General features: G+C 40.7%; 1 protein-coding gene across 1 annotated transcript; it reads right to left on the bottom strand.

Moving 5' to 3' along the window:
• Positions 1-3,070: 3,070 nt before the first annotated feature.
• LOC145400104 (apolipoprotein L6-like) lies at positions 3,071-14,246 on the bottom strand. The gene is made up of 6 exons (XM_080272613.1): positions 14,109-14,246; positions 13,380-13,450; positions 11,950-12,044; positions 10,546-10,648; positions 5,406-5,444; positions 3,071-4,087 (listed from the first exon to the last, which is right to left on the bottom strand). Exons 1-6 carry the CDS (start codon positions 14,244-14,246, stop codon positions 3,229-3,231), a joined length of 1,305 nt encoding a protein of 434 aa, XP_080128739.1. The 3' UTR covers positions 3,071-3,228.
• Between the last annotated feature and the right edge of the window lie 320 nt (positions 14,247-14,566).

The raw sequence follows: 14,566 nt of genomic DNA, 5'->3' as shown, positions 1-14,566 counted from the left end.
TTTTTTTACTTTCTTTTCTTTTTTTCTTTTTTTCTTTTTTTCAAGTCTCTCACCTCTCTCATTCCTGGGACTAAAATCGTCTGGCGTTAGCAGTCGCAGAATATTCCCGACCATGAAAGGGTTCTCTAGGCAGAGATTTTCGTCTTTTATTTGCCTGTTTCGCAGACAAAAGCAGTCCTACAAGTGTACTTCCTTTTCCTAGCACTTCTTCGTGATTAGCCTCGTATAATCTTGTGCTGATCTCAGCTTTTAGGATGGATACACGGAAATCTTTGATCAGGTTAAAATGAAGAGTATAATGCTATTCTTTGTGACGTAATTCTCGTAGGCAATATTGTTTTTCTTCTTCAGTGCGATATGACGGGTAATTTGTTTATCCCTGTCCTTCCTACCATGTCTGTCTGTGTCTGTTTACTTATCTGGTTATATCTGCGTACTTTCATACTTAACGTTCCTGTTTATCTGTCTGTGTCTCAGCCTACCTGTCTGTCTGTCTGCTTGTTTGTCCGTTAGTCTGTCTTTCTGTCTGTCTCCCTATCTATCTATATAATGTGCGTAAATAATAATAATAATAATAATAATAACTAAACAATAACAATAATAAAAATAATAATAAAATAGTAAAAAAAATAATAAATCCTCGTTAGTTAAATAGTGTAGAGGATCAGAGTAAATGACTTAATCATGTTCCTGGATTAGACTGGCTAATCTCTTCGGTACTAATTAGTAAATAAATCGTCTGGTAACAGCAGGAATAAGAGAAGAAAATTACCTCCTATTACTGAAAGGGTAACTGAAGGAGTTTCTGACCCTCTGATTACGAAAAAAAAAAAAAAAATCATCTATCGGTGGCAAGAGAGGGAAAAAAAAATTCTATCAGTCTTACTAAGCTCTTTTTTTTCTCTCTCTCTTATTGTCTCCAGACGGTTTAATTGAGGTTAGGAGAGGCTTATGGAGCTGGAGAGGTTAGTTATAACATTCACTGATCCTTCACTACAAGATGTCTTTCATAATATTAGTAAACTCGTCTGGATGTGACAGGATATAAACTTTACGACGTCGGCTAGAAAAGGAACTCAGATTTACAGTTAAAGGAGCCGAATTAACCACTCAGCCGAGGTGGGTTTGTCTGAGGCGGAAAAAAAAATGGCGGTAACCAAAAAAAAAAAAATCAATATTCTTAAATCTTCGTCAAAATGTTAATCGAGATCCGTGGGATTCTCATTTATACAAGGGTACGATAACATTCATCGTTTTCTGTCAAGCATTTTAGATTCTCTTAAAAATGATGGGGAACTTCAGATGTTTCAGAATGCAGCTAATTCTGTCATTCCATGTTTGTCATTTCATGCTTACCTCTAACCTTCTACTAGTTCCTACTTGGCCTTCAGCGGCAAATCTTTTAATGTGTTGTGGTTTGCACAGAATGCTAAACAAACACAAATGATACTCTCGATTCAGTGAGGGATATCATGGGCCATTTAGGTAGGTCTCTATCGTAAACTGAGTACCACCACATTGCGGCCAGAATGGAAATGAAGAAAACGTGCTCTAACTGAAGGAGTTAAGCTTCATGGCTGAGATATTACATTTATCAAGCCCAGTCTGCTGATAAATTGATGTCCAACGCCTGTTACTGGAAAAGTTGAAATCCTCTTAAATAAGACAATTTTAGTATCATCACAAGCTTAACTTGCTCTACTGAACACCGCAATGGACTTTGCGCCTTTTGACAAACTCTACGTGCAGCAGGAACCACACACACACACACACACACACCTAGCCGCCTGCGTGACAACGATATGGTAACAGTAGCTTTTCAGTCTCAAATTCAATATTAGTTTTTTATCTCCTATAACTATGGGGTTCTTGTAATAATCTAGAATTAATACAGAAAGTTTATTTATGAAGAAAGTGAACACAATAGCAAATAAACAAACGAGTAACTGGGATTGTCATTAATATTTCCAATGAAGACTTCTAACTAGATCAAAAGGTGTCGCACTCTGGTACGTACAATATTTTGAGGAAATCGATAAAATGTGTTCGATATGTGAGGATGATTTATGGACGGGTGTTGAGCGTAGCGAGTGTTAGTATATGGTCCGTGTATCGCATGTGGGTTTGTGGTAGTGTGGTTATCTTCAGTAAAACATCATCGTCTTGAAAACAGGACTGTCTATTGCACCATGCTTGCAGCAACGTTCTAGCTGTGGGTCAGGAAATAGATCTCTCCCACAGCGGTCGGGAAACAGAAATACACCACACAGTGAGAGGGGGGGGGGGAGCGAGGGATAACCTCCCACCAATTCAGGACACAACTGCTCCCGCAATGGGTCAGGGAGCAGGCAGGATATTACCCGCCACAGCTGATATGGGAAGGGGAGACTACAGCCAAAACACACCTTAGGGGGTAGGGTATAGCGGGTGGACTGACCCTACCTGATGAGGTACATACCTTAAGAACTAGAACATGGGTGGTTAAGAGATGAATCAGAAACGTGATATGTGACTGGACGAGAGATTCGTCTTTTTCTCATTTTTGGGTTTGTTTACTTGGCTCCTGCTTTCATTTTTCCTCATCACTAATATCTAACTCAATTAGCTGCCAGGACATACAGCTAAAAATAGGGACAGTGCTAAATCTTGCCCAGTGCTAGAAAAAGGAAATACACAGAGGGTGCTGGATGGTACAAATTTTCCGTGCTCCTCTACTGCACCTCTCAGCTCTCTTGGACGGGATAAAAGAATACAAGAATAGATATATTTTCACCTCTGTCTCCACAAGTTATCTGACTACACTACTTCAAATTTTACATTTTAATTACCAGTAGTTCCCTTTGCAAGAAAAGCTTGTCGATTATCACTGGCTGCTGCTGAATAATCTGGCATTGCTTCTAATGTCATATTATCCTTCTAGCTACCTTCAGACTATTTTATTCAGCTTAGGAGAGACCTGCACTTTTGAAGGAGTTAATGAAGGCTATAACTAACCCCCCCCCCATTCGAAAAATCTCTTGTAACCTCAATAAAACCATCCTGTGATTCTCTCTCTTTGTGTGTAAAAAACTTCATTGGATTAACGGGGTGAACTTAAGATAGGCGGGTATGTGCTTGAGATATATATACAATGTATATTACAGTGTTAGAATGCTGATAATGTTCTTTAAATTTTGCTACATAATAATGAATGCCCTTGATTCACGTATATTTTAAAGTGGAATAAGCTTACATTGAATTAATGATCTTAGTCAGGTCCTCATATCGTGCTTGTAGATCCTCAACTTCCGACTTCATTTCGGACACCACGTCCCGTATGCCTTCAGCTGCGGCCGTGTTGCATCCTGTGCCCAATTCCTTTGCATTCTTGACAACGTTATTGATGTCCCACACCAGGAAAGCTCCGGCGGCTGCTCCGGCCGCTATTCTGGCGCCTTTGCTCATGGCCACGGGGGCTGCTTTGCCAATTGCTTTGACCACTGTTTTCGAACCAGAGCCTTTACAAGCTATCTTGGCTATCATTCTGAGTTCCGGTCTTGCTTCAAGCACTACAATGGCTTTTGCCAGACTGTGAACGTCTTTAAACTGTGCAATCTTCTGTAAAGAGCCAGGATTGAAATTAAACTTCGGTACCTTCTCCAAAGACAACATAAATTGACGTACCCAAAGAACACCTTCATTTGCAATTTTCATGGCAGAATAGAGCTCCTGAAATTTATCATTAGCCTGTTTTGCAAGCTCTTCTCCACATTCTAACAATTTATCTACATCTCCACAGTTCAGCACGTCCACCAAAATATCAGCGCCACCTCCGGCTACACTAAAGGTCATACCAGCTGTTGCCAGGAGCGTAGAAGCGCCAGCTGTGAAAGGTGCCAGTGCCAGTCCCGCTACCGTGCATACCCCTCCTACCACACTGTAGCCACCTCCCAGCGTCTTGCCCACCGTGATGCGCTTGTTTGTGGCTTGTAGTTTGTTGGCAACTTCAAGCAGCTTATCAAAATCATCCTCTAACATAGGCCGGTAATTTTCAAAGAGTTCGGTAAACTTCTTTATTTTGGCTTTTTTCTGCTCAATTTCTTGTTTCCTGTAAAGATGAATATATATTAAAACTTCACTAAACACGTATATTTACCAGTTTCAGTACTACTCACAATACAAAAAAACATCCTTTCAGAATCATAAGTAAACGATTTCCATATGACAAGGTATCATACGATAGTACAGTGAGGCGCTGGATACTGGAGGTACTCTTTATTTGCCATTTTTTATTACTTTTTATTAGCCATGCTGGAGGTATAGCTATGGTGTTCGAATCCGTTTCAATGTATATCTCTGTATATGTCATATAAACTCGTATGTTAACAAAATATCACATTAATGCCTGAACCGATCTGGATTAAAAATTCCACATACTCTGCTTGTGGGTCTGAGACGTGATTCCATTTTGGTTTAGACTGAACAAAGGTCAAAGCTGAGCGTGTAGCGTTCTCTCTCGAATGCCTGGTCCTTAAACATTGTGTGTGGGTCTGGGAATAAAGTATTTGCTTTTGGCGCATAACGAACAAACGTCACAGGCCAAAGGTCCTCGGTTAAAATCAAAGTTCAGGTTCCGGTGTTATAAATGCCTGATACAGTGTGATTCAGAATCGCACATACATTGCACTGGGGGGGGGGGGGAAGTGATTTTATTTTGGTGCAGATCGATCAAAGGTCAAAGTCGCGGCTCAAGGTCAAGTACCGGACGCAGTGTCGTTGCGCTCTCTGATCACGTTATCGCTATTACTTTCGGTCATTTATGACGCCGCTGTCGCATTGGTAACTTTTACCAAAGCTGCCCTTTACAGTTTAGTTGGCGTCGATGACATTGTTCTAAGTGGAATTAATTTTATACCGTAAGTTGCTGAAGTACTAGAAGATGAAATAGAAACAGGTGAAAAGAATGCTTTGTGCATCTATTGTGCAAGCACTTTGGTGGTCTCTCTGTACCGGAAGTCTTTTGATGGTGCCGTATTTATGCCACAATACTTAATTACTTAATCGCAATACGTACATCACGCTATAAACACCATTTTTGCAACAGTACTTTCACTGAATTCCACTATGTAACCAAGCTGTGAGATTTAACCCTTCGATCTTATGACGTACCTCTGTATTGTTCTTCCTACCTCCACACGAATTTATTCAAGTTAGGAATGGGATTAATGAAGACTGTATCTATCCCCTCCTGTTCAAAATGTTCCTCCTAAAATAATATCGCCTGGTGGTAGCAAGATTTAAGTGCGTCACTAGATTGAAGCCGTCATCATTTTTGGAACCAGTGAACCCTCTGAACTAAATAAAGTTATTACCCTTAACATAAAATACAACCTTAAGGACTCGGCATCAAATCAGTTTAGACTCACTTCTGATGATCTTTCTTCAGTTGTTCCAGAAGCAGACTCCTGTAATATGAGACAAGTTTCATATTAGCACATATATATATTATTTTAGCACTGAATTATATTTATATACGTGACCTCTGCACACAATGAATTTAGAGTCAACTGCCCAAGCCCACTACCGTAACAACCAATCTGTTACCAACATCATCTTGTTTTTCTACTGATGATGAATTTATATTTTTCTCCGTCTACATTTACCCCATTTCAATACGAGGACTTTTGTTTTTCTTTATGTCAACACGATTTTATTCAGCTTGAGTTAGATTCTTCCACTGGAAGGGATTAGACACCGCATTCATTAGCCCTTTTATTTCTAAAAGAAAACAAAACTGTTCAATACATTCATCCGGTGTGCTAGTTCAATGAAAAATGTCAATGAAGTGGTCACCAGAATATTTTTTAAAGGTTATTGCCACACTTTACTTAGAGAAAACGTCGTGTGTGTGTGTGTGTGAGAGAGGGAGGGGAGGGGGAAAAGATGAGGTACAGCACCACATCTTCCTGTGACGTAAGAAGTGCTAGTTAAAAATAACAGGGATGAATCTAGGCAATTTCATCTAAAAACATCACTGGTAAAGAAAAACACTTTTACTAGTATTTTAATCATGATGTACACATCCAATTTCGAGTTCGAAATGGCCACCACAACCATTATATTTTAATTTCATACAAAAACATGATCTTGTTTTCTAACATTATAACGACAATTTTGGGGGCCATTATAATGTCAACTGCCTTTTACTTTAAAGCTCAGGCAGTTATTTTAGTTTTCAGAATGCCGCCACTGAAGTATTTCTCATACATCTAAACATGACCTAAAATGATTCACCTATACACTTTGGAAGGAAAGGTTTCAGTACTACATCATTCGAAATACAGGAAAAACTGTTACTAGTTTTCCATTGATGCTAAGGATATCCACAACCAAAATCAAAACGGCTGCCATTTCTGGCATATCTTACCACTGTAATCGTACCATATTTGTAAAAATGAGAGAACTTTGAAAATGCAGTAGTGTATGCTATTGTTTCATAACACATCAGTAACTGCAACAACGATATTTACTCATAACAAGAATATTCATTACTACATAAGCAAGCATTTAAGCAATTAATGTTACCAAGATCGTGTTCATGTTTCATCTGCTATTCTGTTGGTGCAACTTTCATAGTCTGCTTCACACTTGCACAGCTTAATGCAAATCAATCCGTTGCTTCTGCATGGGCATCTCCCAGAACACGGATGCTTTGACTCCACATTGTTTGCATCGCATTTGCATCTAACTAGTTGCAAAACAGACTCTGGAACTGGTACAACCTGGGACAGCACTGGCAAAAACCTGCCATTTTCTTGTTGCCATCCAAGTTTTAGAGGATCAGGAAAAACTGGATGAAGGACGAGATCTTGATGCCAAATGCTTGCTTGCACATGAGCACGCCGTATGTGTTCTGTCCAGGCACCAAGAGTGGGAGGCAGTTTGTCCATATTATTTGTTTTTTGCTGCTTGAATATATGCCATCTAAGATGTGCTGCTTGTTTAATCTTGACTCCCTTGGGACAGAATAGTGTGCATAAAAATTCTTCACAGCCACTGAGCACTTCAGGAGATGGTTCATCTCCTAGACCAAGCCCGGCTATTGCAGTCAGTACAAAAGAACTTGCATTCATGAATGCATCGAAGCAGCCTTTCTTCCCCTTACTCTGAATATGTCCTGTGGTGTCACATCCCGTCAGAGCATGCCAGTTTATCAGTGCAGATGCTTTCTTGGGGCCAAGCTTATCATAGATTGGCTTCAGCTTAACTCTGCGTCTGTACTTACTTGTGCCCATGATCAGTGCACATTTGTTGCCAAGTTGTGGTACTCTACGAAGAGCCAAAAGTAGCACATCTGTGTCCTGAGAGTATATATGGACAGAGTATCCTGACAGCGCAGCATCTACAGAATGCAAAATCATGAGAGTGTCAGCCTCTTCCTGAGAACTTACATCCGTGGCGATATGGCATCCAGAGTTTGTCATGACACTCATTCTTGTTGCCGTCACCATGTTTAATGTTAAACTGGTGTCTATGAGTTTCTGGGCTAGATACAAGGTCAGAGAATCCAAGGTTTCATTGCTTGAAAGGAATTCCTTCTTGTCTTTAATACAGGTTGAGTCTTCAGCTATGTAGGATTTAACAGACTGCGCCTTTCCTCTCCGACGCTCTCTTGTGCCTTCCTTAAGTGACGAAAGTTTAGTATAATTGTCAAAAATAACACGTACTTGGGCATACCCTTGTGCTTTAAAGTCAATAAGCCTCACATATGCTGTGCCAAAGGCTTTGCAATTACTAAAATCCTTGACAGCCATCAGCTCCTGCACTACTGCCATTGCATCGACCACAAGACAGGTATGTGATTTCTCTTCGACGGTAATGTTTGTATACGACTGAACAGCATCATTGTCAGTCTCCACAAGTTGCTCCAGAAACTTTATTATCTTGCTTTTGTCATAAGTAGGATGAACAGATCCATCAGGCTGCATTAGTACTCGGTTAGTGTCAGAGAACTCGTGCATGCCAACAATATCTTGAAGATCAACATTGTCACAGGACCGTGCGATAACTAGTAGCCTAGGAAGAAGAGACGTGGTGGTCTTTGATGTCAGTACTTCAGATCTAGGCTTCAGCTTGGTCTTTTTTGTTGCTGTGGAGACATTACTTTCTGCACGCTGAGAGTGGTTGCATGGAGTCTGCACGGTCTTCAGTTTTGTGTTGGCAAGTTCCTGGTGAGTAGTTTTTGCTTGAGAAAGGCTGTGGTGATGAGCATGTGCAGTGGAGTCAACGCCGTTTACCAGTACTTCTGTCTCTTCAGCAACACCTGTCAGTTCAGTCCTGAAAATGCAGTTACATTGTCAAGAAGGTTGTTGTGCATATTATAAAGACATGCCGGAACACAATGGGCTGCAGTCATTATGAAATCCAAAATGGGTTCACTGGCGTTTAAACACACACACACACACACACACACACTCTCAAGCGAGTGGTTAAAGTTTAATTTCCTGGCCAACCACAAACCTTTTTGCAGGGTCTTTTTATCACTGTGTCTTTGCACCAACAACAAAATTAGGGACCTGGATTGCAAGTTCATTGGTTATATGTTGTAGTACGGGGGAAATAACTGAGTATTTTTCTTGTCAGTCATGCTTGCATGTGTCTGCAACTTTCCCATACCAATCAATAACTGTCCTTGCATGCTGGATTGGCCCTGACAGATTCTCCTTCCCCTCAGAGTCGCTTCCACGCCAACTACTTCCTCTTTCTTCCTACTGCCTTCTGACCTGGTAGCATGCTCCAAAACATTTTTGTGCTTTCCTTTTCATTCATCCACAAGATTTCATCCAAACTTTGACAAAGGTAAAATATTTACCATTAGCATATACACTAACAGTGATGTCATCATCAACTTTCATCAGCTTTGCTACCGGTACTCCTGTCAGTCTCTCTTCATCACAATGCTGTATCATTTCTACTACTCTATTGCTGCCACGCTGGACGTTGTTCTTTTAAAAATTTTCCCCGTACCTGGCTCCAATTATGGTGAGCAGGCACTAATCGCTGCTTTCCATTCATTTCTTACAGCATCCATCACGGAAATTAGTCAGCAATCAAGAGATGAGCCTATAATAAACCTGGTTTCTGATCTGTTTATAATTATTAACTGTGGGTAAATGAAACGTTGATACTTTTAAAACACCAATAACGCAGTTGCTCTATTTTTCAACCTCCCAAAATTATCCCAACCACAAGAATAACCCAAGAATATCCCTCGTCTCTGAACACAAGTTTTTCATCATCTCTTAGATAATATCTGTTGACTTTCTTTCTGTCGGGGCTTATCATGGAAAAATCACATCACTTGCCCTCTCGATTCCATTTCTCAAATGATTATTATCACTGCTGTTGCAACCCGTTTCATCTCGACGTTCACCTCCATGAGATTAAGTTTGCTGAAATGACTTCATTCTTTCTTTAACCCTGGACAGTTAAAAACTGTATTCAGGCCTCTTTCTTCCCAATTGATATACAGCTCTCACGTGTAAGAGGAGTCACCACATACAGCTCTTATGAAGAAGGCGATTTTTATTTATTTATTTTTTTTATTTTTTTGTCTAATCAACTCTCCTCCTCTTACGTGATTTCTTTCACCGAAGTCTTGCTTCTCCCTCTGTCGTTATTTCAGTGGTTACATATAATCTTCTGAACGTCTTGGTTTTAATCCCTTCCTCATTGCAATGGGTGTGAAATACCCATCTAGCGTATCACACCCCTTTTTGCCCAGCCCTTTACTGCAAGAGTTAATTGGTACTCTTCCTCCACATATGCAACTACACAACTGTGGATCTATTCTTCAGTCTGTGTTTCCCTCTTCCTATGACCTTCAGTCTTACACAGCCAATCCATCTCGAAACAAAAGAACTATTTTTGGTACAATTCCTACTATATTTTCATTTTGTTGAAAAAAATGAGGTGGAAAATAAGTAAGGCAGAGAAGTTTCATTATCATTATGTGGAATTTCAAGAGAATAAAACGTCGATCATTCTCTGGGCAAATACAGTATACTGTATTGAATAATCTACATTACCCCACTAGTCAAACCTTGGGTCATTATTCGAACTAAATACAGTAAGGCATTAACTTCCTTAGCTTCAAAAGAACCACTATGACCATTTATGATAATCAAACCTTCCATCACACAACTCTGGGAAAGCTTTTGCTGTTTGCTTCAGCTGCACGAGTAATGTATTCTTTTTTTTTTTTTTAAATCGAGGCAAAGATGCACTTGACAGGTTGGTGATGACTGGCTGAATGCAACGTCAGAATAACATCATTGTATTTCAGATAATTACCGGTAATAATCAGTAATTACCGGTAATTATTTGAAATACAACAATGTTATTTTGACATGTCGCATTCAGCCAGTCATCACCAACCTGTCAAGTGCATCTTTGCCTCTAAAAAAAAAAAAAAAAAAAAAAAAAAAAGGGGGGGGGGGGTAGTGATAGTCAGAGTAAAAGTCTGAAGTGTTCCAGCAGGTCAAGGGCATACAGGGTGGAACTTACCGGTGCTTTTCGTTCCAGTGCAATGCAAGCAAAACCACTCCAATGGTGACGAAAACTGTCATCAGCAGGTTAGACAGCGACAGTGTGAAAGTGATCCACTCTCCTGAAAAGAAGCATAATTTATATCAATCTGATTTTCTATCTACATTTATCTGTCTAATTATTCGCAGAGAATTACCATCGTTCTTCATTATAATCTGTAAGGATGTCATGACTTTTATTATGACGAAAATTATACTGTATTTCTTTGCGAAAGCATGAAGTGTAGTCAGTGACGACAATGATTACATAGACTAACCACGAAGAAGAATTACATACAGACTAACGACGAAGAAGAATTACATACAGACTAACCACTACGAAGAAGACGAAGTAGTAGTAGTAGTAGTAATAGAGGGTGACCCCAAAAAACCTCCCACATTACGAAAGGCTGTAGCACTGGCAGTAGTGAGGCGGGAGGGACAGGGCTAGGGTCTGTTGGTAGCCCAACCCCAACTGTCCTCAGTCGCCAACATGGAGAGGTCGGAAGCACACCATGCGTTTGCTGTCGAAACGTTCTTCACAAACAACCATTCCGTGATCGCCGTCCAGAGGGCCTTTCGAAGACGTTTCAGTATTCCACGGAACCAAAACATTTCAGAGCAGAAAACCATCTTGCAGTGGGTTGAGAATTTCAGGGCAACAGGCTCAGCTTTAAAAAGAAAATCACCTGGTTGACCTAGGAGCACTAATATGCCTGAGAATACTGAAGCACTGAGGCGATCTGTTGTGCAGTCTCCGAGACGTTCTGTGCGGAAGCATGCTTTAATTGTAGGGATATCCCGGGAAACTGCAAGGAGAATCTTACACAAAGACCTTCACTTTCATCCATACAAAATGACGGTTGTGCAAGAACTCAGTGCGAGAGACTGGATAAGCTGGCCCGATCCCGACCTCGCCCCTTGTGATTTTTTTCTGTGGGGCTACCTTAAATCACGAGTGTATACTCATTGACCCCAAACTCTTGAAGCCCTTAAGGTTGCTATTCAGCAGAAGATAGCCGCTGTTCCACCCGACATGACCCGTTAAGCCATGGCAGCCTTCAGAATCGCCTCCAAGCGTGTATAGACAATGACGGCCACCATTTGAAGGATGTCATCTTTAAAAAATGATGAATAAAAACTGTACTGAATGAAGTTTCATGTGTGCAAAATATTATTCTGATTATCTTTAATCATTTTTTTTTTTCATTTACCTTTGAAATGTGGGAGGTTTTTCTGGGTCACCCTGTATTATTTTATTATTATTATTATTATTCAGCAGTAGTAGTAGTAGTAGTAGTAGAAGTAGTAGGAATATTTTATTATTATTATTAGTAGTAGTAGTAGAGCAGTAGTAGTTGGTTATTTTTGTTATTGTTTGTACCTTCTTGGTCATGTGCGTGCTGTTCGTCGCTCTGATGCATGGAATCGTCATCACTGGACTGGAAAATCCTGGAGTGGTCTCTCTGCTCGACGCCTCTATGTAGAAAAAAACATACATACAGGCAGAGGCAAAAGTATCTTCCTAAAGTTTGATGAATACATAATGGAAAATCCAAACCATGTGAAGCACACTAGAAGAGACTGGGTTTTTACTGTTTCGCCAGTTATAAATTTTCTTCAGACAGAACTGGAAAGATACATACATACGTGTGCATAATGTGTAATTCACCGGGTCGGTCAGGATCACTTGATGGTCGTGATCGTCAGTTTTTACTCTCCCGAAAGGGAGCCAAGAGCTCATATAGTCCGATCTAAGGGCAAAGCTGTGACCTTCACACACGCAAACACCCGTCCCCTTGCTCAAGGGGGACAGTAATCATCCATTTCGTCAGTGAAACTTTTCGCAACCTAGCGAGGCGCGAACTCACGTCTACCAAGTGGCAAGCGAAAACGTTACCACTGAGCCAGCGAGCGCTGTGTGTGTGAGAGAGAGAAAGAGAAAGAGAGAGAGATGATGCGTCCTCTGGAACTCTGAAAACAATATAAAGCCCGATTCCGACCGCAGTGTGGGCAGGCCCTAAGACCTATTACCACCAGATACAGCCACAGGACATCATAGGCAATATACTCTTTTCACTCTAACTTGGCCCGGCTTTTCGCCTTATTGTAACTAATTTCACGTAATTCAATGGCAAAAAAGACGTTAGTAAGACTCTATATCATTTCCATAGTATTTCTTCGTGACTAGCATCATATGCTTGTGTTGGTCATTTATAACAACTCAGCACCGAAAGAGGATTGATGGCGATTGGTCAGGTTAAAATAAATATAGTGAAGTCGAAAATACAGGCACGGATTTTTCTTGTGTTGTACTACTTTTGATTCTAACTGGTCTCGGGGAGCAAATCTTTATACAATGAGAGGCTTGGTAGCTTTTCCTGCTCACAAATGACCTCTTGATATAAATGGAGTGAGATATCAGCGTTAAGCAGGTTTGAATAAATAGTTGAAAAACTTATGATCCAGACTGTCTTCTTACTACCACGATTATTCAGACAACCAGTGACTAGCTATTTGGAGAATATCCTAAATGCATGTCATCATTAATATTGATCTCAAAGCTTATCTTTATCAAGAAGTAAATTATCAGTCGTATTCTTGTTGACTTCCTCAGCGATTTATTTTTTACATTGCTCTTTCCTCTAGTGTAATACTGATGTCAACTACGTCCATATTAAAAGGATATAATTTACTTACAAGAAGGTAGTAAGGTGGCTAGACAAAGTAAAAGGTGAGGATGAGAGGGCATGCAATCTTAGTCAAAGAGAATTCATTACAATAATGTATTCCGAAAAAAACTACGATTCATACCTCTCCTCTTTAGCAAGGCAGATATCAGGTCGCTGCTTCAGATCCGGCAGGTGTAGTCTGTCTGCCCTTCCCTGTCAGTAAAAAGAATATGCGTACAATTGAGGTCAACAATAACGATCCACTTTTTAGTTGAACGGCTATGAAACTCTTCCCGCTTTAAGCCTCCCTCCTTTCCCTTCACTCAGCATCGCAACCTCTTACCTTTCCTCCTAGCTTGCTTCTAGGTCATCCCCCAACAAACTCTCCATCCATTTTCCAGTATCTTTTCACCAGTCCGCTCTATCTTAACCTGTCCTCCTTTTCCCTTGCCCTCCCTTCCACATCTCTTACTTCCCCTCATCTCATCTCCCCTTCTTTCATCTTCTCTCTGTTCCATTCTTCTCACTTTCCCTCCCAACTCCCCTCCTCCCACCTTCCCTCCCTTCCGCTCCGCTCCCCTCCCCTCCCCTCCGCTCCGCTCCCCTCCCCTCTAAACTCCCCTCCACTCGCCTCCTCTCATTTCCCTTCCCCTCTCCCCCTTCTCTCACGTCCCTTTCTCTCCTTTCACCTTCCCTCCATTCCCCTCCACTACCCCTCCCCTCGCCTTCCGTCCATTCTTCTCACCTTCAAAGAAATATATGTATGTCGCAGAACCTCCACCAAATCTTACGCCCACAGAGGTTACTTGCCTTAGTATCCCACAGTGCAGTCGATAACAATACACCTATTCTAGCTACGTAAATATCTCACCTTAAGTCCAGCTTGCTGTGTTCTACTGTCATCCAGAATCGCTGTATCTGCCACCACGTCATCGCTGCCGCTCCTCAACCACAGAAGAATCAAGACAGCAACAGCCACGCTGACCACCGGTACTGCTTTGCCACTCATCCTTAAATATGTGGTTTAAGATATTACAAGTGATATAGGAGAAACTCAGCGAACTTATTACATACTTATTCTTTTTCTCTTGTATACTTTACTGAGGAAATCTATGTTGACACCGCAGATACTGTGTATAAATACCCGGTACTATAACTGAGACATGTTTGTTAATATGCTTACTAAATCGCAATGAAAATTGTGATGTGGTCTCCTTTGCTGCCTGGAACATGGCCCATAGGCATCCGTATTATACTGTAGATACGCAGTACGTCGAAAACATTTTGAAAAAGAAAGTAAATTAAGAAACTGATCGTAGTGATATATCA

This window comes from Coenobita brevimanus, chromosome 51, assembly GCF_032717465.1.
Source record: "Coenobita brevimanus isolate Jiangsu-jjx chromosome 51, ASM3271746v2, whole genome shotgun sequence".
Taxonomy (NCBI): Eukaryota; Metazoa; Arthropoda; class Malacostraca; order Decapoda; family Coenobitidae; genus Coenobita; species Coenobita brevimanus.
Note: the sequence above shows the minus strand (reverse complement) of the source record. Positions and strands in the feature narration are given on the sequence as shown.